Raw genomic sequence first — 22,466 nt, forward strand, 5'->3', positions numbered from 1 at the left:
AATGAATTAGACAATAGTAATTTATTATTGTATAACTTTAATAAAAGAAGACACAAATTAATGAAATTTGACTGTATAAAACAGACAAAAATATAAACAAATTATTCATAACACCAATAAAGTTTCCAACATAAAATGAACGGCTACAATTCTAGTCGGCAGAACAGTCATAGTCAAAGTATACAGGTATCCTAAGCTATGAATTAGGTTACCCTTTGAAAAATTCATATTAAAAAGTTGAACATATTTTAAAATTTATTTAATTGCAAAAAGTAATAAATAGAAATCTATTTTAAAAAAATGTCATCTATCATTTCGAATTTTGTGCTCTTCTGGTTGCGGAAATTTTCAAACGTTAGTTGGAGAGGTCGTTGACACCTCTATGCCGATTTTTTGTTTCAGTTTACGAAGCGTTTTTGGTTGTTTTATGTGCATGACTCTATATATAGAAACAGACTCTATATATAAAAAGAAGTGTTGAAGAAGGACCTGGGCTCCTGGGTTGTCTTAGGATATTGCCTCGTCTAGAAATCAGCTTTATCACACACATTTGTTTGACCACCGGCAATGACTCCTTGGGTGTGTGACAAATGGCTCCATCATGCTGAAACCATGTGTTACGGTTGCAGCCAGCTAATTCTAGAAGCATCGGTGCTAAAAACTCGTTCGTCGTGTTTGCTTGGGGTGTGAGATTAAAACGTTAAAAATTCTTGGCCCTACTTTTTTTCTATCACAAATTGGTGTATTCAATAGAGGAAATGAAGCTTATATAATTCAAGGCAAACGAAGATCAGTTCTCATTTAAAATCAAAACTTATTTACAATTATTTTTACGTAAGTAAGCATTAAATACAGCACATAATTTTGTATGCTTTATTTGAAAAAAAAAAGATAAACAATGTAACATTTGGTTGATGTAAAAGTAAAACTAAGAAAAATCTTCCAAAAAAAAATAAAGCTTAGTAATCAAAATAGCTATTCCATTGGTAACTATACCATTATAGATATTAATTTATTACAATACTTGCATACGATAGTTGAAATAAAATAATTATGAAAAGAAAACGTTTAGTTAATAGAGTATTACAAATAATATCATGTTACATTCTACTAATCACTGAAATGTTCACCAAAAACGTGGGTTATCTCGAGTAGGTTATTTTCAAAACAAAAGTGATTGCATCGGTCGCCTGTTTCAGAAGAGTAAATATTATTTACATATAAATTGCGCAGGACTTGCGTTAAAAAAAAAAATTGCTTTTTAAATACGTATTTACAAACGTTGCTCTGTATTTATTGTTTGTCTTTTTAACATAAAAAAGTTATTTAAAATCTGAAAAATAATGTTTACGTACAGTTTGGAACATAATATTTAAGGCATCCAGCAAGCCGCTTCCAAGGTTCTATTGGAAATAATCGGGAGAGGCCTTTGCCCAACTGTGGCTCTCTTACGACTGCAACGATGATGATAATAGGTTGGGATAGTCGATATATGAAGTATTAAATCTTATGACATTAAATTTTACATTTTCATTATGTTAATACAATTTATTTTGGCAAAGTGTAGTGATATGAAATTTTATAGTTAAAGTAAATAAAGTTGATTTTCAGCAAATTTAAAATTATTACATCACAATTTTAATTTAACTACAATGTGTTTTCTGTCTCTCAATAAGCCATGGAAAGGGCTATGTTTGGGATTTCTCTACGTAATCAAATTAGGACAGAGAAGACGTGTAGACAACAGCAAGTAACCGACTAGCGCTGTGGATTAGCAAGTTGTAGTCGTAGTGAGCTGAAGTGACCAGACCAAGGACCGGCAAGCGCAACTTAGATCTTTCAGTCGCAAGCTGGACAAGCGGCCATATTAAGGGAAAATGCTGGATGCAGAACCTTTCGAATCGGTCTTATTGGCAATCTGTGAGGGAGGTCTATGTCCAAGCAGTGACCGTTTTACAACTGGAATAATGATTAATGTGTCATTTGCCACTAAAAATGTATTATTTCCAACCTGAATGCAATTTTTTTTAATCTGTAAATTTGTATTTAAAAATAATCGTTATGAATAAAATAGGATCGCATAAATTAGACGTGTTAGATAAAAAAATACTAAGATCATTCGAGTACTTTAGGAATTTATCGTGAACGAACAACGTGACATTGAATTTTTATCGCAGCTTCGCCACAATTATGAAGAATTTATTACTATTAGTAACAATGCTATCGATGAAGCATTACTTTTTAGTAATCATGATGCTTGGTAGTTCGTGCCTGATCTGGTGAAATCAACAGTCACGGCCGAAGAGTGCCATGGAACGTAGATAAATGATAGTAAGGAAGGAGGATTAATACGAGCACCCATAGCGTATGGACACCTCGTACTCTCTTAAACAGTAAACGCCAAAAAATTATCTGAACTAGAAGGTGGTTCTTACAGAAGAAGCAACGCCGACTTCCTAATGTGAAAATGAGGTTTAAAAATTTATTTCAATCGTGGCGTAATTCATGGACGTAATAAATTATTTTTAATTTTTCTTTCATGTCATCATTAACATGTCAGCCAATAGACGCCCTTTGCAAGAACGCGAGGACTGGTCTTGCCCACATGTATACATTTTTTCATGTATTGGTATTAAATTACACCAAAATCAACTAATTAATTTCTCTAAACAATTTAAATCTATCAATTGAAGAATTTATACATATACATTTATACAAACAATAGATCGAATATATATTTTTTACCGGAAATGTTTAGATACGACCTGGTCCCGCTGTGACGAACTGACTCTTTTCGCATATTTATGATAACGTGTGAAGGGCTATAGCTCCACCTTAAACATCGAGGCATTAGGCGACCGCCGTTGGCAATTCGGTAGAACGAAAGCGTTCCTGTAGATTTGACAATAGGAATCAATGAAGAGCGTGGGTTTTAGCCGATCATAATTGTTCGTCTGCCCCCGCAACGTAAACGTAGGAATTTCCCCACGAGGAAAGTAAAAAGTTTCGCCTTTACAATAATCATTAGCGCTTATTTAATAAACATTTTTAAGATCCATGATATTTATTAACATAATAACTTTAAATTACAAATTGGTTAATAAAAATTCGACTGTGCAGTTTGCAAGGATAGATTAATTTTAAAATGAAAAATAACTAATTGTAATATGTTGTTATCCAAATGTTTGAAAACCCTTTCTAGGCATTATGTTATTAAAACCTTTTAAAGCTTCTACACCTGTAACCAATCACGTTGTGTAAGATAGATATAAATATTTACATGATAATATAAATTCGACAACAAAACTACTTTTGTCAAAAACAGTTAATTAACGCATTTTAATCGATAATTTCGCTTTCCTATTATCTTATGTATTATTTTACTAGTCCAAAATTAAAAACTTTATAGATCAATTAAGATAGTTTGTTTAACTACTATGTTTAACAATATGCAAGCAAAGTGTCGTCGTAACCATAACCTATATATCACTGCAATGCCTTCCCTAAAGATATCTATGGAGGATATACCCTAATCGCCAAGCTTAGCAGGTGAGTTGGCGATCGCGGTGTGGTATTTGTGGAATATGAAAACTTATTTGTGACCAATGGCCATCCTGTGATTGTACAAAGTGTTAATTATATAATGTTGTATCTCGGGAATCTAATCCGCGACATACCACTCAAATCCCGAAAGTTTATTACAATAAAATTTTAAGAGTTCAGAGATCTAGCAAAACATTATCAACAAAAAGTCTTCAAGTATTACGTTTTGAACGTTTAAGTGTCCCTGTATAAACGGTACTAACGTGAAATGCGCAATCATGGTGCATTAATACGTGGCCTATACTAGCATTCGATACATTTGGCGAACCAGCGGTAACGAGGTCACTGCCAAACGGATTTGTTGAAAGTGTCTATATTTACATTACACATTTATTTATAACTATTACGCAAATAAAAATTATCATAAATATGTTTTACCATTTTATACATCAAAAACAGATAAATTTCATGTGAAAAATTACTTATTTTATTGAATCAATACAATTAAATAATTACTGGAAGTTAAAGGATTTAAAATAAACTAAATTTACTCAAATAAGGTCTAGTGGACAAGTTTCTATGTGACTAGAAATCAGGTCAGGTCATTGACTTCACGATCTAAGCATTTATATAGCGTTAAATCAGCTTAATTTTTTTAATAAAGAAAGTGCATAGTCGATTAAATTAGTAATACCTGGCTCGACGCCATGTCTAGGTCAATGTCAGACGTAAATGATTAGATCGGTGTTGATGTAACTGCATACGCGAGTAGAGCATCCTGGTTAGACTAGCTAGTGATGCGCTTGATCATTCGTTGTTTCAGTTTTTTTAATTTAATTTTATTTGTGAGGGAAAAAATGTGTGTTACACTTTTGAACTAGGTGGTATAATTTTAAATATAAGTAAATAAAATACCATCCATATAAATTTACTTGCTGTGTTATGAATCTAATTTGAAATCTGAACAAAACGACAGTTTTGATATCTCACGCATAATTTTTTTAGCAAATTTTCATGGACATGGCCTATTTTTATATATATAGATTTAAAAATATGAACTTTTTTTTTATTCGCGACTTGGTACGCGTGAACAAATTTAACCAAAAAAAAAGTTAATTTACTTTTATTCGTAAGAGAATTTTTCGAAATTTAAAGTAACCTCAGCTACTCCTCATTACTTCAGCTATCTGCTAATATAAGTCCCGTAGAAATCAGAATATTTATTTTTAAGATTAGCTAAAGACTGACAAACAAAAACACGTAATTTTGCTATATGTACCGTACATATTGTAAAAAATATTAATATTACAGATACTCCAATTTTATTTATTTGTAAAGATAAAAAAAATATTAATTACTATATCAGACGATAGACGCCCAGTGCTCAAGTCATAGGCCTACCCCAAAGATCGTTACGATTTACCTGCATTGCGTTGCCCGAATCCAATGATTTCTCGCGACCTTCACTAAATCGTCGTAAAGTATAAGTATGTTCATATAATTAAAACATTCTAAACAATATTTTGATAGCATTGTTGAGATTGAATGTCCGAAATACATTTTATTTTAGCTATAAATTAAGTCTGATTTAATAAAAGCGCCTATGCTAAAGTAAGCCAATTTCATATTTACAATTTTCGTTTCATCTAAATTTGCGAAATTTTTATTAGTCTTTAAGATATCCCTAAACATTAAATAAATAAACGCAAAATATAACGTAAAACGTACAACTATTAGCACCGTCATTAAAAATGGATACGGCTTTATTTTAACATTACTAATCGTTAACCTAAAATTGTATGAATAGAATAACACTGCCAAATTTAATCACAAGTTTAAAAGCTATTTATTATATATAAAAGAAAAGAACAAGATGAAAATTATGCTTCATTAAAAAAGATACTAAATAATTAAATCTAATTGCGCGTTCAAAAATTTCTGGACTTTTCTTACAAAGAACAGTCTTTCTTACACATGCGACATAAATGGTACAAAAGTTATTTGATTTTGTAAGTTGATTAATATGTAATTGTTTAGTATTTACATTGTTCCCGTGTAGGATCTTTTTAAAGCTAATTCGTGGTTACAACAAATTATTAAAATTATTCTCGAAACTTCCGAGTAATTCAACCGAACTTTTAATTATTTTCCGTATCATTATTAAAGAATGGAATTTTTGAATTACAATTAGCATTATGATTTTTATAAAAAGTTACGAATGTCGATGTTATTGCATTGAGAATATCTTAAACATCTTTGGTTTTGGATCCATGCAGTGGTAACCCAGCGGTAGAGGACAGGCTTGCGATCGTCGTTCGATTGAAATTTATTGCTAACTGCAATGCCACTGCTCACAAACAAGTTGTCAAGAAGCTGACATCGCCGACCCTCCTGCCAAGTATATCCTCCATAGATATCTTTGAGGGAGACCTGTCTTACAGTGGGCGTCTATGGGTTATAACGACGACGAAGTCTCCAATTTTTAGTTCCATCGGTTGTTATGTCGAACTAATCTCTTTTGTGATCAGTGATTCGGCAATATGTCAAAACTTATCACGTACACCTATCCCTCGGTTTACACGGTAGATACGTTCCTGAGAAAAACGTGAAAATCGAAAATTAAAAATTTTCAAGTCAAAACCGTGTAAATCGAAAAACTTGCAGAAAATGCATGATTTTGATATTTAACAGTTGTGATTTTTTTTTAATATTATAGGTGTACACAGAAATTAAAAAAAAATGCAATGACAAGTTAAAATATTTAACATATTACGGAAACACTGTTTTTTATTTAATTACAATACATTAAAGAGAAGAACAAAAAAGAATTTACTCTCATTCTTTTTTTCGAAATCGAAGGTTCGAATTCACTTCCATCACTCGAAGTTATTTGTGCCGATTCGATGTTTGAAGCGTAAATATTTACATTACGAAAGATGGTAATAAAATCGGTTATTAATACAAAAAAAAACCTCTTTGGAAAACCGTTTAAAAGCGAAAACGTGTAAAACAAGTACCGTGTAAATCGGGGGATAGGTGTACTATACGTATCGGTTATTGATACCACGTTATATGACTTATTAAATTTCCCCAATCACTAGTTTACCGCCACGATTTAAAAGTTTACATTTATTTTTGTTATAAAAACCTTCGTTATATTTTTGCTTGTGGTGTGTATTTAGTGGGGGTTATTACTCGAAGGACCAATATTAATTATCACCTTATCACTACGCGTTATGCTGTCATATCAATCTACCTGAGATAGTTATTTCTAATCTTTTTTACTACTATCATGTTATACGAGGGTCAAACTGAAAGTTCTTAGAAAATCAAAAACTAAGCATTCTAGTAAGTTATTAGTTTTATTATAACTTTTCAAAATAGCGTCCATTTACATCAATACATCGCTGCATTCGATGGAACCATTGAGAAAAGCACCTTGCCCACTCGGCCTTAGGGGTCTCTTCGACGGCGTTTTGAAACGCAGCCACTGCTTCTTCGGCGTCCATAAAATGTTTTCCTCGAAGTTTTTCTTTTATTTTCGGGAATAAATAAAAATCGCAGGGTGCGAGGTCGGGGCTATACGGCGGGTGACCCAGTAATTCCACGTCTGAGGTCGCCAAATAGTCGATCGTTTGCCTGGCGGTGTGCGACGAGGCATTGTCGTGATGAAGGAGGATCCTGCTGCGAGGTCGTTTCTCTCGAACTTTTTCCAAGACAAGTGGCAAACAGTTGTTAGTGTACCACTCTGCATTAACCGTTTTCTGATCCTCTAAGACAACTGTCGCGTAATGACCTGTCTTTCCGAAGAACGAGGCCACCATCTTTTTTCCAACACTTCGACCTCTCTTCACTTTAGTTGGCAACTCTTCGGAAGGAAACACCCACTGAGCAGACTGTCTTTTGGTTTCCGGATCATAACAGTAAATCCAGCTTTCGTCACCCGTTAGTATGTCGAACACAGCATTTGAGTCACCTCCGTTAAATTTTTGGATCATTTCTCGGCACCAATCAACACGGCGGAGTTTTTGAGCCTCGGTCAAATTATGCGGTATCCAGCGGGCACAAAGCTTCCTGACCGCTAAATGTTCATGGAGGATTTTGTGCACTTGACTCATACCTATGCCTAGACTTGTCCGAATCTGCTGATAGGTCACTCTTTTGTCAGTCTCTATCATACGCCGCACAACACTGATATTGTCTTCAGTCGTCGCTGTAGAAGGCCGTCCCTCACGCAAATCATCGGTGAGATTAGTTCGACCACGTTTGAATTCATTAAACCAGTTGTAAACTGTGGCTCGTGCCACAGTTCACGATGAAGCCCCATCTCGTGATGGGGCTTCATCGTGAAAAGCCAATCGAAGTCTATCATAACTTTCTTGTTGACTTATATGACATCGAAAGTCATAAAAAATCATTGCACGAAAATTTTCTCGGCTTAAATTCATTCTGACGTGCACAGACAATTTTCAATTTGCCGCCAAATCGTAAAACAAATGACAAATGAATGAAATGTATACTCAATATTATTGGTAAAGAGTTCTATTTTCAAAATTTAAACTTATTTTTTTAATATAATGCTTTTAAGTTGCCAGTTCTAAAAACTTTCAGTTTGGCCCTCGTATGATGGTAAATTTATAGATTACGTCTGCGTACGTCTTACACAATGATTTTATTTTTGCAATCATTAAACATGTGATACATAATTTTCACAAACTTTTTTTTTAATTTATGAACGTTAATAAAAAAAAATAAGTTTACGATTCTCGTTGCCATCTCTATAACAGTTAAACTATAAATATGGCTATGAATGGGCGGCGTATTACGTGTGTAGCAGATCAGAATAGCTCAACGCCCTTCTTCCTGCTGTGTCATGGATTCTGATGTTTACGTAAACAAACGACGTTCTAAGAATGTTTTAGAATATTCATGAAACACTCTCTGAACTTTATTAGTGTTACTGTAGCAATAAGCACGAAAATTTGTTAACAAAAAACTTTTAAATTTTCTATCGACGTAATAAATGTGTAACTTAACTTATAAAAAAATCTAGTATACAAATTTTGAAAGCCGGAGCGGTAAAAATCAATGGGTTTTTCTGACAAATGCGTCGACAGAAATTATAGTACTTTCCGGTCGCCCTAATATTTTTTTAGAAAAGATCGGAAGTTGTTATTCTGTTAAATATTTGAAAGTGTTTTGAAGAACTATTTTTTTACAGAAATAGATCCCGGAAAACCTTGTCGTTATAAATTTTACCATATGCGCAAGTTATTACGCATCTGTCGCGGATCCAAAGTCCACAATAACAAGTGCGACGCGTATCGCGTCCATAACAATCAGTACGTACTGTTTGATACAAACAATTATTTATTATGCTAAATGTAGCAACAGCATAAAAATATGTTTTTGCTTTTGGTGTGGCAACACTGAACTTTCTTCTGCTTCAAATTGTTAATAATAATTAAGCAAAGAAACAATGTCCAATGTTTCTTTGCTTAAATATTATTTTAAAAATTTCAATAAAACTTTTATAAATAAATAAGTTGTCGCTTGTTTGCTTTGCGAGGTCTTTTATGGGTGTATTTTCATAAAATCTGTTCTGGATAATTTTTATAATGCCGACAAACTACTCTGTAAAAATTTTATAAATAGTGGAGCAAATAGTTTGAACATTTGCATTTTTTAATGAACGCATCATCAGACCCCTATATATATATATATATGTGTGTGTGTGTGTTATATATCCCAGTTGTTTCATTCTACGCATATATCGACGTCTATCTCAACAACGATTATTGTCCCTGTAGTCTAGTGGAAACATTTATATTTTTGTCACGGATTAGCGTTGTTTGGCATTAATACTATTTCACCGGGTGTAATTTGGCACAGCGCTGAACACGCTTTGCCTAAACAATTTCCCAGTAACTACAAGTAAACGCAAAAGCTGCTCGGAATTTCTCTACGAGATCGATTCAGCATAGAGTAGATAAGGACTGGCGAAAGTAACTGAAATAGCCTAACGGCTTGATAAGTTGACGTGGCTTTATATAGGCCACATAACGCGCAGGTCAGATGGCCGCTAGGTTTTATGATTATGCAGTAGGGACCCTACAAGCGCAGTGCAGGGCCCGCAAAGTTGACAGCTAGCCTTGTTAAGGTCATCAGAAAACGATGTATGCAGGTCGTCTTCAACTATTCTTGTGAGGCCTGTCAATGGACGTTTTACGGTTGAAATCATGATGATAAACGAGAGCTCCGACAAGGGACACATAGTTGATTTTTCTTTGTCGTTGACGAGTGCCGTTTGTCCTTTGGCATTTATCTTCTAATCTAGTTAAGTAATGGCAGAGAGCCTAAAGTGCATAGGCTAGACCTCTTTACAGTATCACAGGCCGACGGGTCTCTAAGGAGCATCAGATAGGACTGTTACATTACTTTTTCATTGGGTTCGATGCCGTCAAACTCTTGTGACGCCTAGGATCTTCTTTGAGCGCAAAGGCGAAAAGGTGCCACGGCTAGGTCTTTTAATTCAGGCGTGCCTGATAGTGCGAACCACATCTCGATTGGGTCTATTTTGAGAATCAAAACGTCAACGAAAATATCAGCTGTTCCCCGTTTCTTATCTCGTATGTTGCGATGTTGATTGTAAACTAAAATTAGTAAATGTTTGTTATAAATCTTAAGTTATTTAATATGACAAATAGATAAGATTTTATCATCCGAATATTCGAGTAAAAGCTTCCTGAAGTTATGTAAACTGTAAAATTTAAATAAACTAAAAGATTTTTTTCATCTCCTAAGTTACGTATGTATATTTTAAAGTTAATTGACCGCTGTTCAGAAATAAGTTGTTATGAAGTTCCTTTAACAAGTTACAGTAAAAATATATTTTATTACCAATGATAATAATAATCTACAATTACATAACATGTTTTAATTTCTTTTATCTTGTAATACTCGAGGTCTAAGACCAGTTGATAACTATGTTCTAGCAAAATTCAACTCTATGTGGCATGATTAGTTTTATCATCAGTACGTTCTTTCGAAGAGAAAGTGTGAATATAATTGAATTAAAATGATTTGGTCAGTTTGGTAATTAGCTTGTTTAGGTATTTTTAAATATAAAGATAACGACCGAACGTAATAATACAAAGCGATAGGTTAAACGGGTGATGCATGGCGTATTGTGTAATATTTTTTTTAATCTTTTGAATTGCAACAGGCCCATAACTTCTGTCGGTACAAAGTCGTAAATAATAATTTATTTTAGTATTTTGTATTCCAGATTTAGAAAATGCAATTTTTTACTTTAATATCATTATATTATTTATTATATCTGAAGAGTAATGTAATATAATTATATTATATAGCCGTTAGCATATTTATGTTTTTATTCTTCCTTCTCAATTTGATTTTACTTTTTATTCTATTTCTAATATTTTATGATATTAACTAGTTTGACCTGCCTTATCAATTTATCTCTGCACCATCCAAACTGTCAACTGGCAGAAAATGTTTTAGACATTAATTCGCCGTTATACGAAAATATATAAAACGTTTTTAAATAAAATAAATAAATCAGGATTTTTCGAATGGGGTGTACAATACATTAATTGACAGCAAACGAACTATACGTAACTTTCCTAGTGTCATTACCTGCCTATAACCAATCACGCTTTATAAAAAGTTGTAAAAAGAATAGCGTAGTGTTGTTAAGGAGTCTCTTCTATGCTTGTAATTATTCTTTCAAAAACATTAGTCTCAGTTGTAAAGGATATTTGATTTTATAAGTGTTCTAATTGTGATAGCATTGTATCAAAGCGAGGCCGAACAGTTTGTTTACTGATTATGTATCAGACTTGTTATTGTAACTCGTTACGCACACACCTCCAGCGAAGCGCACGAGATAAGATTGTTTCGACGATTCTTGCGTAATCTTTTTTTTACGTTGTTTTGCTTTTTGCTCTTTCTTGTAAAGGTACGATGTATCGCATTATACTTCTATATATAAAAACTACTTTGAGTTATGGAATATAAAGGGAATGTACCTTAAAACTACATGTAACGTATTTTTCTGAATTGGGGATATTTATTTAATAAAAATAATAAAGAAAAAAAATTTTTCCGTTTTTTCTTAAGTGTGAAATACCGTAAAAACTTATCTTAAACTTTTAACTCAGCTAGCTTAATAATTGATCCGAAATATAGTATTGGAAGACGCCGGATGGTGGATGCAAGCCATTTCTAATGGAACCTGGTGGAAATCTATGTTCAGTCTGTTTTGTTGGAATGAATGTCAAAAGTGGCTACGTTATTTTGCTGATTGGTGTCTTGCCACTACAGAGATCCTTAAATGTTTTATTGATGAACATCTATGATGGTCACAATGGGGTTGATATGATCCGAACTAAAAAATAAAAAAATCTATGGTACAGGCTTTTACGTCTAGCAGTAGTCGTCTATGTCTGGAATGATGACCATAGTATTTTCCATTCAAGTTTCATAACTTATGGAACGCTTTGTGTCTGTAGTTATTAGTATAATTGTTTTTTTTTTTATTGGGTTTTATAAGGTCAAGGTAAAGTTATTATGAGGTCGTCGATACGTAATAAACGTTTTATTCATTGTGCTCGCTCATTATTTTCTTATCACAAATATTCTCTTGTGTTACGAATCGCTTACACATACCGTCGTAAAATCGTCTGTATCTATCTTCTTTACGCATAGAAAAACAATAATATTTTTGATTTGAAATAAAATAAATAAAGAATGAACTTTTATTACACAAAAAATTAAGTCCTAGTTTCCGCTGTTATATATATACATACCTGTTTTTAGTATTTCTTTTTGTGTTAACGTAAATGAGATTACTATCATTAATTTTTGCAAATCATTTGCACTTCGTGTGGTGGCGCGATATATGTATCTTGAAACACTTTATTTTTATCTGTAACGTTCTGTAGGCATAAGGTCGTTTAAATCGATCATGAGATCTTTGTCTTTATTGCTCTTGTCTTATCAAATGTCTTTGTAGGCCTCTTAACGATTTACCTATCAATTATTAATTTTTTATATTATTTTTTTACATGTGTTGTTTTTATATATTTAAGTAATTTTTTAAGATGAGTTATTGATAATCAACATTAAACTTGGAGATAAATTGATTCCTGCAAACAAGAAAACTATCTATTAATAAATAGGGTGGGTCAAGAATTTATTGACATTAAAATCTTACATCCTTAGCAAACACAACAAACGAGTTTTTGATACCTATGCATCTGGAATTTTGAGTATTTGAAAAATTTTGCAAGTACTTATATGAGTGCAAAAATCGAAATGGTAGTCATTCACATCAAAATTTTATTTTAAATTCATTTCAACGAATTACCTATCGTGAAAATAAACAAAAATAAAATATTTTAATGCTTTTTTTTAATAAGAATTCCTTAAAGGTCAACGCTCTCGCAACTCTGTTTGGAACCATAAGGCTTAGACTTGAAATTTGCTTATTGTAATACATAATTGTACGATGTGCCTTCGCAAACACAATAAGCAATAAGCACATGCAACTTTGAAAAGTAGCTTATTATTTTTGTTAATATCGAGTCATCCATAACGAGAGAATTTTTAAAATAAATGTAATGTAAACTGTATCAATTTGGCAACAAGACACTTGTATACATAAACAATGAGAAGTCAATTATTATAACACGAAAGCAAAAATTTTAAAACAGTAAACTAAAAGTAATACATTTTTAAAAACATTGTTCATATTTATTTGAATCACTGTAACTAATTATTATCTGTAATACTTTGAATGATTCAACTGTGTGATTATACAGAATTTAAGTAACTCATTCTTTTGTTTGTTGTTTTTTGTTGAAACAGCTTGTGTGACACTAAAATTGCCTGTTGATAGGATTGAATTTCGAATGTGTATGACGGGTTGCACGTCCGCAGTGTGACGAATCGAGTGAAGGTTGCGTGAGCGCTCACGTGCTCGGCGACGTGCTCGCTCGTGTTGATATTTAAAATTCGCAGCGGCCATAAACTCCGATTGTATTCGTAACTTCGTTTCACTGACCTTTGAGAATTTGGGAACTTTTTGTAAGAAGGTTTTGCACCCTGTGTTTGCGTCATGTGAAATGTATTATTTTTAATTTCCTACTAGTATTGGAAACGTTTCTAGACAATGTCGGTTTTATTAATCTGTGTTCATATAGTAAAGGACAAAACGATATGATTTATCTTTTATGTATACAGAGAGATTTGTTATAGAAGTAAAATCATTAGATATTTGTTTTGATTTTTTCGAAAAACAATGACAATAACACCGCAAGATATAGTGACTTAAACGGGTTTTTTTCTTCATTGAGAAGATTATTAAAAAATATGTAAATGGCTTAAGATGTTGCTGTGTGTAAACACATACTTATTTTTTTAAATATTAACGCCTAACTCATCTATCCTTTTCACTTGCTTGTAAAAGTACGGATGAAAAAATGCTATGTTATGTCATGTAAATAAAGTATAATCAGGTGTGTCATACACCATAAAAACCTCATTGCTTATTCCGCAAATCATTTCATAAACAATAAACATCGCACGTAGCTTTGATGTCTCTGTCATGCTCAAGATTAGCGGATCGATTGTTAAGTCTCGATTAGTGTTTATATACCGCGATATGAAGCTTTGTTTATTGTGCTTGACGTCATGCCTTATGGGACACTTATGCGTAAACAATCCTTTGTTTATGTAAGCATAAAGATGATGATCGATGATCTAGTTAAACTAAATGTGGAATTGTTTGTTACTTTATAAAGGAATTTTGGTGTGAAGCTAAAATGGTTACCAACACACTTAAATATAGCTTTGCTACGAGTATATATTCTGTGCACCTTGCACTTCGGACCAAGAATTTAGTTAAAAGGGATTCCTACCTACTAAACAGCGAGCAATGGAGAGGGCTATGTTCGAATTTTTGCAGCGGATTTGAAAATAAGAGTATCCGCATATAAATCAATGTCATCCACGTAACTCGGAAAATTGCTCATCTGAAGTAGCACTGGGTGGGGTACATTGTTAGTGCAGCCAACGGTCGTGATCGAAAGGTTCATTAGTGGTGACCAAAACCCTATCGGTGGTCGTTGATCGTATCTTTTTAGTGGCTTATGGATGTCTGAAATGTGCATGTACCCCGGTAGTTTGATGAGGGACATCCGAGGGTAAGATAAACCTTCGCTAGCATCCTCGCTGTGTCGTACCAATACCATTAGTTATTGTTGCTGCCCTCCTGGGGTTCGTTTTGATGGATACAGAGGCCTACCTTTAATGCTCGCGAACGCGATGCCAGTTTTAGTCGAAGAAATGACGAGGATACCTTAGCACTATGCGAACGAGTAGAAGGGTTGTGAACTGTAGGTGCTATTATCATAATTTCACTTCAAAACGCTGCAATCAATGCATATATTATCTACGACATCTAGTTAGCTTTAGCTCAAGGTAAACGGGGGCGGGACACGCTTGAACTGCTGATCATGACGTCTCGTGCTAAATGAGTGTTAATGTATACGTATGTGCTAATCTATTTCGAGTGACTATTTAATTTGCGTAATATAATAATATTTGACTATTGTGAAACGTCACTATACCCGAATAGGACGAAACGTGAGAGATTCCTTTATAATGTTTGTTTATTTATTTCAAATAGACACGTAAACAACTGTACATTTTATAAGTTTACAATAGTTTCATATAAAAAAGTATCAAAAATAAATGTTTGTCTATTGTCAGCTCTGGCTATAATTATGCTAATTTATATCTAAACGTTAATAACTGGTAAAAGAAAACAATAAACGAATAATCCATTGTATGTTAAATTAATTGTTGAAAAAGAAAATTGTTAATCATTGCCGGCACTATTAAAAACCTTTTTTGTCTTCTATATTTTTGCTATTGTTAATCAGTATGTTTTTCAAATCAATACAGTTAGTAGGTCTGGCACAATTTGTACTGAATAACGCATAAGCATTAATGATTGTGTGATAATGAAGGTATAATTTATTCTTTGGACAATTAATAAAGTTCCTTTTAACTCCAATTTTATAAGCAAATGAAAAAGACAGGTAATATTATGAGCTGTATTATAATAAAGTTACTTATGGCTATAGGATTCTAATATTGTGGTATCTATTCATTGTAAGTAAACAACCTTGATTAACTTTTATGTGTTTTATACTTTTGTACGTATTTTAATATTTTTAATTTTTAACCTCAACGGTTTAAAACGTACGTCTACGACCAATGTTTGTTACGTGATGACTCAGGGCACAGATGCCTGGTTTAATACTTCAGGCCCCATTGGCAAGCTCACAGACGCTCAATGAGCCATGTAGAGCTACGTTCGGGATTTCATCAGATATGAGGAGATATACGCGACGAACGAAGGTAAACCAAAACAGCCCTTCGGATTGGCAACATGAAGTGGCAGAACGCAAGCCATATGAGCGCAGAAAAGATGACCGCTGGGGTCTTAAGGCTTTGGAGTGTAAACCTCGGACCGGCAAGCGCAGCGTAGAACTTTCATCCAAAATTTGTAATAATAACCTTATTAATGTCGTTAAAACGCTGCACGCTGGACGCTGGTCATTTTCATTACTAGATATTTGTGGGGGACATGGCTTTATCAGGCAGAGGACGTTCTACTACATATATTATGACGTTGATGAATTTAAAATACCAAAAGACTGAACTATATAATAGTAATATTTATTTAGAGTCAATGAACTTAATAGTAGAAAGTCAATTAACGAGTTCAACGTAATGTAAATTGTAACTGTTTATTTACTTTGAAAAGGGTTCATATGGTCGCAGTCGTCAGCTCATTACTTGCAGACAAATATTTACTAGTCTTTAGTCATGTTAATAAAAGTACGTCAAATATTAAATATCACATTATTCGAAGAAACTTGATTATCTATAAACTTGCGTTTTCCTTATATATTAGTTATTCGTTGTGGTTTGACCTCGTGTATAAGATGTCAAAGGCCATCAAGTGCTATATTTTCAGCAAAATAACAGCTCCTGTGATTATTTTCACACCGAGGTGAAGTATCGATGCAATGATTTCTTTTGCTTTGGTATTCATGTTACATTATTTTTTTTTTAATTTGCAAGTAAAATTTATCCAAACGTATTGACTTTTACCGGTTTTAAATCCTTACTTATAAACATACAGTGTTCTAGAATCAATGTTGGCTAACGTTTAGTAGTTGCGTGATAAACGTTTATTTTTAAATTCATATTTGCAACTAAATACGTAAATATAGTGGAGTATTCATAACAACGAAGACGCGAGCTTGGCTTTACGTCAAACATCTTTAATGATTACGTGCGCCGTATCTTTCAGTTGTACTTGATTTAATTAGAAAAAGCATTAGAAATCATTTTTTATCTTTTAACAAACAATCTACGAACTAAGAAGTTATTGCTGCTTTTTCATCCACCGATTATGATGATTGACTGATTATTCTCCTTGGCATAGATAAACCCTCAAAGATCGTCACGATGATCGGTCCTGCTTGCCCGCGTCTGGCAACTTCCTTAACTATGTCGTCGATCCACCTATAAATGGAAACTTTTATTGTTACTTGCACATCTTTTTTTAAAAAGTGTTCGCATGTAGTCTCATCCTTAAAATTCTTTACTAGACGGCCTACTAATAATTTCTGTCTCTTTTACTTATGGTTCGTTTGAAAGAACGTTGTACTAATTTAAAAAAAAAATTCACTATTCCTTTATGGAATGCCAAGCCGTAACTGTCGATACAGAAATTAGATTTCTAATAAGTTGTCTGATTCTGAAAGCCGTCTTAGTGGACATCGCCTCTGAGTCAACTCTTGCCGCCCAAAATTAGTACGTACGTGAAAGATATATAAGATATATGTAAATACCGTTCAGTGGGCGCCTATCGGATGACAGGATGATGAATATGTCATATTGTTTGATGAGCCATAAATCATTTTCAATGCGAAGACGGTCTCGTCTCTTTTTTACCTTTTCATTTATTTCTTTTTAAAATGTAGATCTTACCCGAATTGCTGATAGATAGATAAATAAGGCACTAATATACTAGTCGTTGTTAAATGCCAGCATTTTTTTAAATAAAAACGTTGTATGTCTGCTATATCAACGAAATCTTCGTCTTTCAGAAGGCTTCTATTAAAGCTCTTTCGTAAATGATTGTAACGTAAAGTATTGCTTGTATGCAAATATTATTGGCAATTGTCTAGACGTGAAGGCCGACTTTGTTTATAAATATGCGAAACCGGTGTACAAAGTCCACTCTCGATTCGCATGCCCGATGCTTTCTAATGTGACGTGCGATGGACTTTGCTCTCTATTTGTTTGTTTTTCTTATACACTGAGTTAAATATTAATAATACGTCATGTTTATTATATTTACGGAGATCGACTTCCTCTAGCGATGTTTTTAAACTCAGTTTAATAATACCATCAAAGGAAGTGTAAAATGTTTAGTTTATGTTAAAGAATGTGTATATCGTCATTGAATGATTTAACACAAATTTAACAAGTTTAATAAATAATAAGTTAACTCGAAGTCTAGCTAGAAAAAAGCAAAAATAAATATTTTTTTTATTTATTAACGCACAAACACATTTAATACTTCCTCATTATCATAACATAACAATAACATTACACTTACAGTATTCTATCCGATGTTTGAGACAACAACAATGTACATATCATTACTAATATGCACTGATCTGCTATATGAGTTATACATATATATTAAAAAGATATATAAAAATTTACTTTGCAACTAATCTGTTTTAATATTTTTATGTTTAACATATATGCTTTTTGCTTTGCCACCCTATTTCTTCTTGACGTTGGTTTATGGCAACCCTGAAAATGTTAGCTATTTTTTCTGTTATTTACTGCTAGTTATTTTTTTTTTGTTTTCTTAAATCACTTACATACATATTAATAAAGTATTCACTTGTCTGTTTTTTTATTTTAAGAACAAATTCTTATCTTTTTTGCTGTAGAAATATGTCGAAATGGTCTTGAATTTGTTTAGCAATTTATTTATAAACTTTAAACCAGTTTTACCACTTTATAAAATCAACTCGATCTTTGTTTATGTATTCTGTTGGCGCTTAGCATTCGAGTGTAGTAGTGATAGATTTGTGTTCTTAACAAACAACACACCAAATTACTATTGTCCTATGTTTAATATTTAATTTTGTAAATATTGACACAGTATAAACAAATACTTTATCTATTAAAGCTTTCTTTCGTTGTCTAGTGTTAACACACCCGTTAAATAGATGCTCTAATCTATCTGGTTGCAGATAAAAAAAAAAAGTTTTATAGCCTCATTATTTGCAGCTTAATAGAAAAGTTTTGCGCTCCAATAACCTTATCCATTAAGCATTCGTTGCTGGCGAGTCCTGCAGATAGAATATCAATTATTGCGACGATCCAATGCCTCGGCACTGATTTTCTAAGTCATCGAGTCGTATGATTAGCTCTGTGTTGATCGATTTATATACTCATTTGCGAGATATGGGCAGTTTTGATTTTTCCAGTCGGATAAAAGTGTGATTGAATAATATACCCCAGAAACATTTTTTAAGGAGTGTGACGTCATGATTCTCGTTTTAATGGTCACTTGCCATGTTGAATCTTCTAAAGAAGAGTTCAAGATTTCGGGATTTTCCTTTCTCTCTCTGTAAGACATAGGCCTTCCCCAATGATATCTACATTCCATAATCGCCACGCATGGACGGAACAAGCAGAGGACGCTGCTGCGCATACTCTGAAAACTTGTTTTTGAATAATGGCAATCCTATATAATTAAGGTATAAACCAAAAATATTAAGAAAACTCCTGATGGTTTTATCTTCTATTATCTTCGTAATGTCAATAAATGGTTTCAGAAATAATTATGTCATTTATAGTAACCCTATGTTGTTAGTATAAACAGAACCATGGTAATGACACATATTTTTGTTTCAGGGTTGAACGCGTGCGAGAGGAAATCATTTTTGTTCTTGAGGAAGGAGCTCCCAGTGAGGTTAATATTTATTTGTCATATTACCGTTTTGAGTGTTGGCAGTTGGCCAGGAGCGCAAGGTCTTGTAGGTCAATGTTCAATGCTGTCGCAAAGACTACCGGGTTTATGAAGTCGTTTAAGATAAGACTTACCTACTTACTGTACTTCTGTTTGTATCCCGACACTAAATAATCTGTAATAAATGCAGATCAATTTTGATTTTATTTAAATCAGTCTATCGCAAGTATTTATTTATTAGGTACTTGCAGGTACTAATTGGCGTATTATTTATTTTGTCATAACTTGTTTAAAAAGTTTTTTTCTTTGATTGCAGATTGATGCGAAATTTAGGAATAATAGTTTTGATACCATTTTAATAATGTATTTTATTAAAATGGTATCAAAATTTACTTGTATCAAAACTTATTTTAATAATGTTATAAATAACCAAACTCGTTAAAACCTGAAACCCTTGCCTCACACTACTAATTAATAATAAATTAGTTTAATATTATCTTAATATTTGTGTTTTTATAAAGAGATTGGAAAAGAAAAAATAAAATCGATATTAAGTAATTTTAGGCGTAAAACGTGGTCTAACTCGTCCCGGGTCTTATTGGCAAGTACACAGTCACTCAAGAAGTCATGGTGACGGCTATGCTAGGGATTTCTAGACAATTTAAAGTGGCGCGCAGAATAGAGGGCTACTGGGGCTTTAAGCTTCTGAAATGGAGACCACGGACCTTCAAACGCATCGTAGGACTGTCCACCCATAAGACGGACAGACGACCATGTCAAAGTAGACACTGGATAGCAGGCTGCTTCCAACCAGTCTTAATGTGAATTTATCGAGGAAGCGTCCAGGAGAGGACTTCTAGGGCGCGTATGTCTTCTGGCTAAAGTAATGATGAGTTTTGATTATTATCCTTGCGACGTTCATATACCATTAGATTTTTAACAACATGAGCTATCATTGAATAAAAAAAAACTAAGTCGAATAAAATTTAACGAACGCTAACGTTTTGCTACTTAATTATAAGAGATGAAGCGATAATTCGATAGTAACAACGAATTGACCTGTGGTTCAGCCTTTAGGGTATTCTCGAATAGGAATCCTCAACGCTAAACTATTGACACTAAACTGGACGCAAGGGAGTATTTACTCTATCGGCCCTCCGACTAAACGTTCCAAGTACTTAGCACTGCTGCAACACAGTGGAATAACTATTTTAGCGGCCGCTGTCGAGGTTCCCGAGAATTTAGTTACTGTGAAGAAATATAAGCTAAGATCATTCAGCTCTGCTGTCTTAAATCTCTTAAGTCGTATAAGTAATAACAAATAAAATTGCAGCAAAATTATGTCTAAAAGTTATTTATGTAAACTATTTGTCACTTTGAATTATTTAATGGAACTCAATAATAAAAATTTATATGCGTCATTTTTTTTGAAATGTCACTCTTTTGCAGAGCGTTTCTCAAAACGCATATATAACGCATGTATCACTCTGACAATAATGCCTAGATTTACGAGGTATGTCTCCACCATTTTTCAATATTACTCTCCATTTTAATAACAACTGACGACATAGACAAGAATGTTCATAGTGGTAATATTTGGGTAGGGGCCTTGCGTTGGGCTTCCCAATCCGGTAAAATAGTAGTTTGTAACGACTTGTGCCGAGGCTAACCCGAGAGCCTACGGGATTCGTTAACTTAAAAGAGGTCTTGGGCTAGGTACCCTCTGCACCCTGCAGCCTCAAGCCCATGGTATCTTTAAATTTCATTAGAGCAGCAGCGAGAGATAGGTCAAAAAAATAAGACTCAAAATCTACGTAGCTCTTTATAAGTTATTGCTTTTATTTCCTTCATGCCATTGACCTGAACATGACGTTTGAATTTGCTTAAAAGAAATATAGTGCGATTGAAACAGGTCTGTAGTCTTCGCTGTCTTGATAGTGTATAGTTAAGCTATCGATTACCAAACGGCCTTCGGTTGGGCTCTGCGTATTTTGTTACTTGAGCCAAGTACAAATGTAAACATACTTGTAGTTCACCTTCTGAATAAAGAGATTATATTGTTTTCATACTCGTTACAGTGTCACGTGTGTGGTGGGGTAATTACCAGTATCACTTCAATCGATCTGTAATTTTTGATTACGCTTATATATGTGCAGAATGATCGGTTAGAAGTGCAAATAGGTTAATGTACAGCTAAATTGTCAACAAAAAGCTTTAAATCTATTTCCAATCTTCGTATATAAAATATATTACATTTTACATTATTACATTTTTTTCTACTCAAATGCGTCAGGTCAATAACTTCTGGCAGTGTAAAATCTGCAGAGATTATAATCAATTATTAATTTTAATATTGAAATAAACTGAATTTTAAATAGTCGCACCTGATGACCTGACTCAATTACTTAAAATCGCATATATTATTGAAAAAAAAATCCACTTCATTCAATTAGCTATTCCTAACGTAATGAAGCTTAAATTGATGTGTGTAACTAATGTTATCACTTAGATATTATAGAGCAAATGAATAAAAAAAATAGTTTTATTGTTCATGCACGACCATACGTTCCTATCTGGCTAGGACCAGTTATATTGAGATCTGTTCAATTATGTCGAGGAAACTGTATGTAGTATTTGCGCGGTCTCAATGAAACAAATAAGCGATAAAATACATACGTAGATTGAACTGAAGGTAATATGTATAATATAAATAAAAACCACATCCCCGGTCAAAGACGCAGATGCATTACGATAAGATAAAAAAAATACTTATATTGTTTTACTGTATGATATTGTAATAGCTAAGCTAGCCTATCTAGCA

The 22,466-nt window shown here is 33.2% G+C and overlaps 1 protein-coding gene across 1 annotated transcript in view; it reads left to right on the top strand.

Annotated features, from left to right (window-relative positions):
• The window catches only part of Pdk (pyruvate dehydrogenase kinase), a 43,445-nt gene that overhangs the window by 3,738 nt on the left and 17,241 nt on the right, over positions 1–22,466 (top strand). The window contains exon 2 of the mRNA XM_068765678.1: positions 19,591–19,648. Within this exon, the coding sequence (XP_068621779.1) occupies positions 19,591–19,648 (58 nt within the window). The remainder of the gene's footprint in view (positions 1–19,590; positions 19,649–22,466) is intronic.

The sequence above is a fragment of the Battus philenor genome, unplaced genomic scaffold (assembly GCF_028537555.1).
Source record: "Battus philenor isolate CCGP_79_NKW_IND1 unplaced genomic scaffold, ilBatPhil1.0.hap1 SCAF_20, whole genome shotgun sequence".
NCBI classification, from domain to species: Eukaryota; Metazoa; Arthropoda; class Insecta; order Lepidoptera; family Papilionidae; genus Battus; species Battus philenor.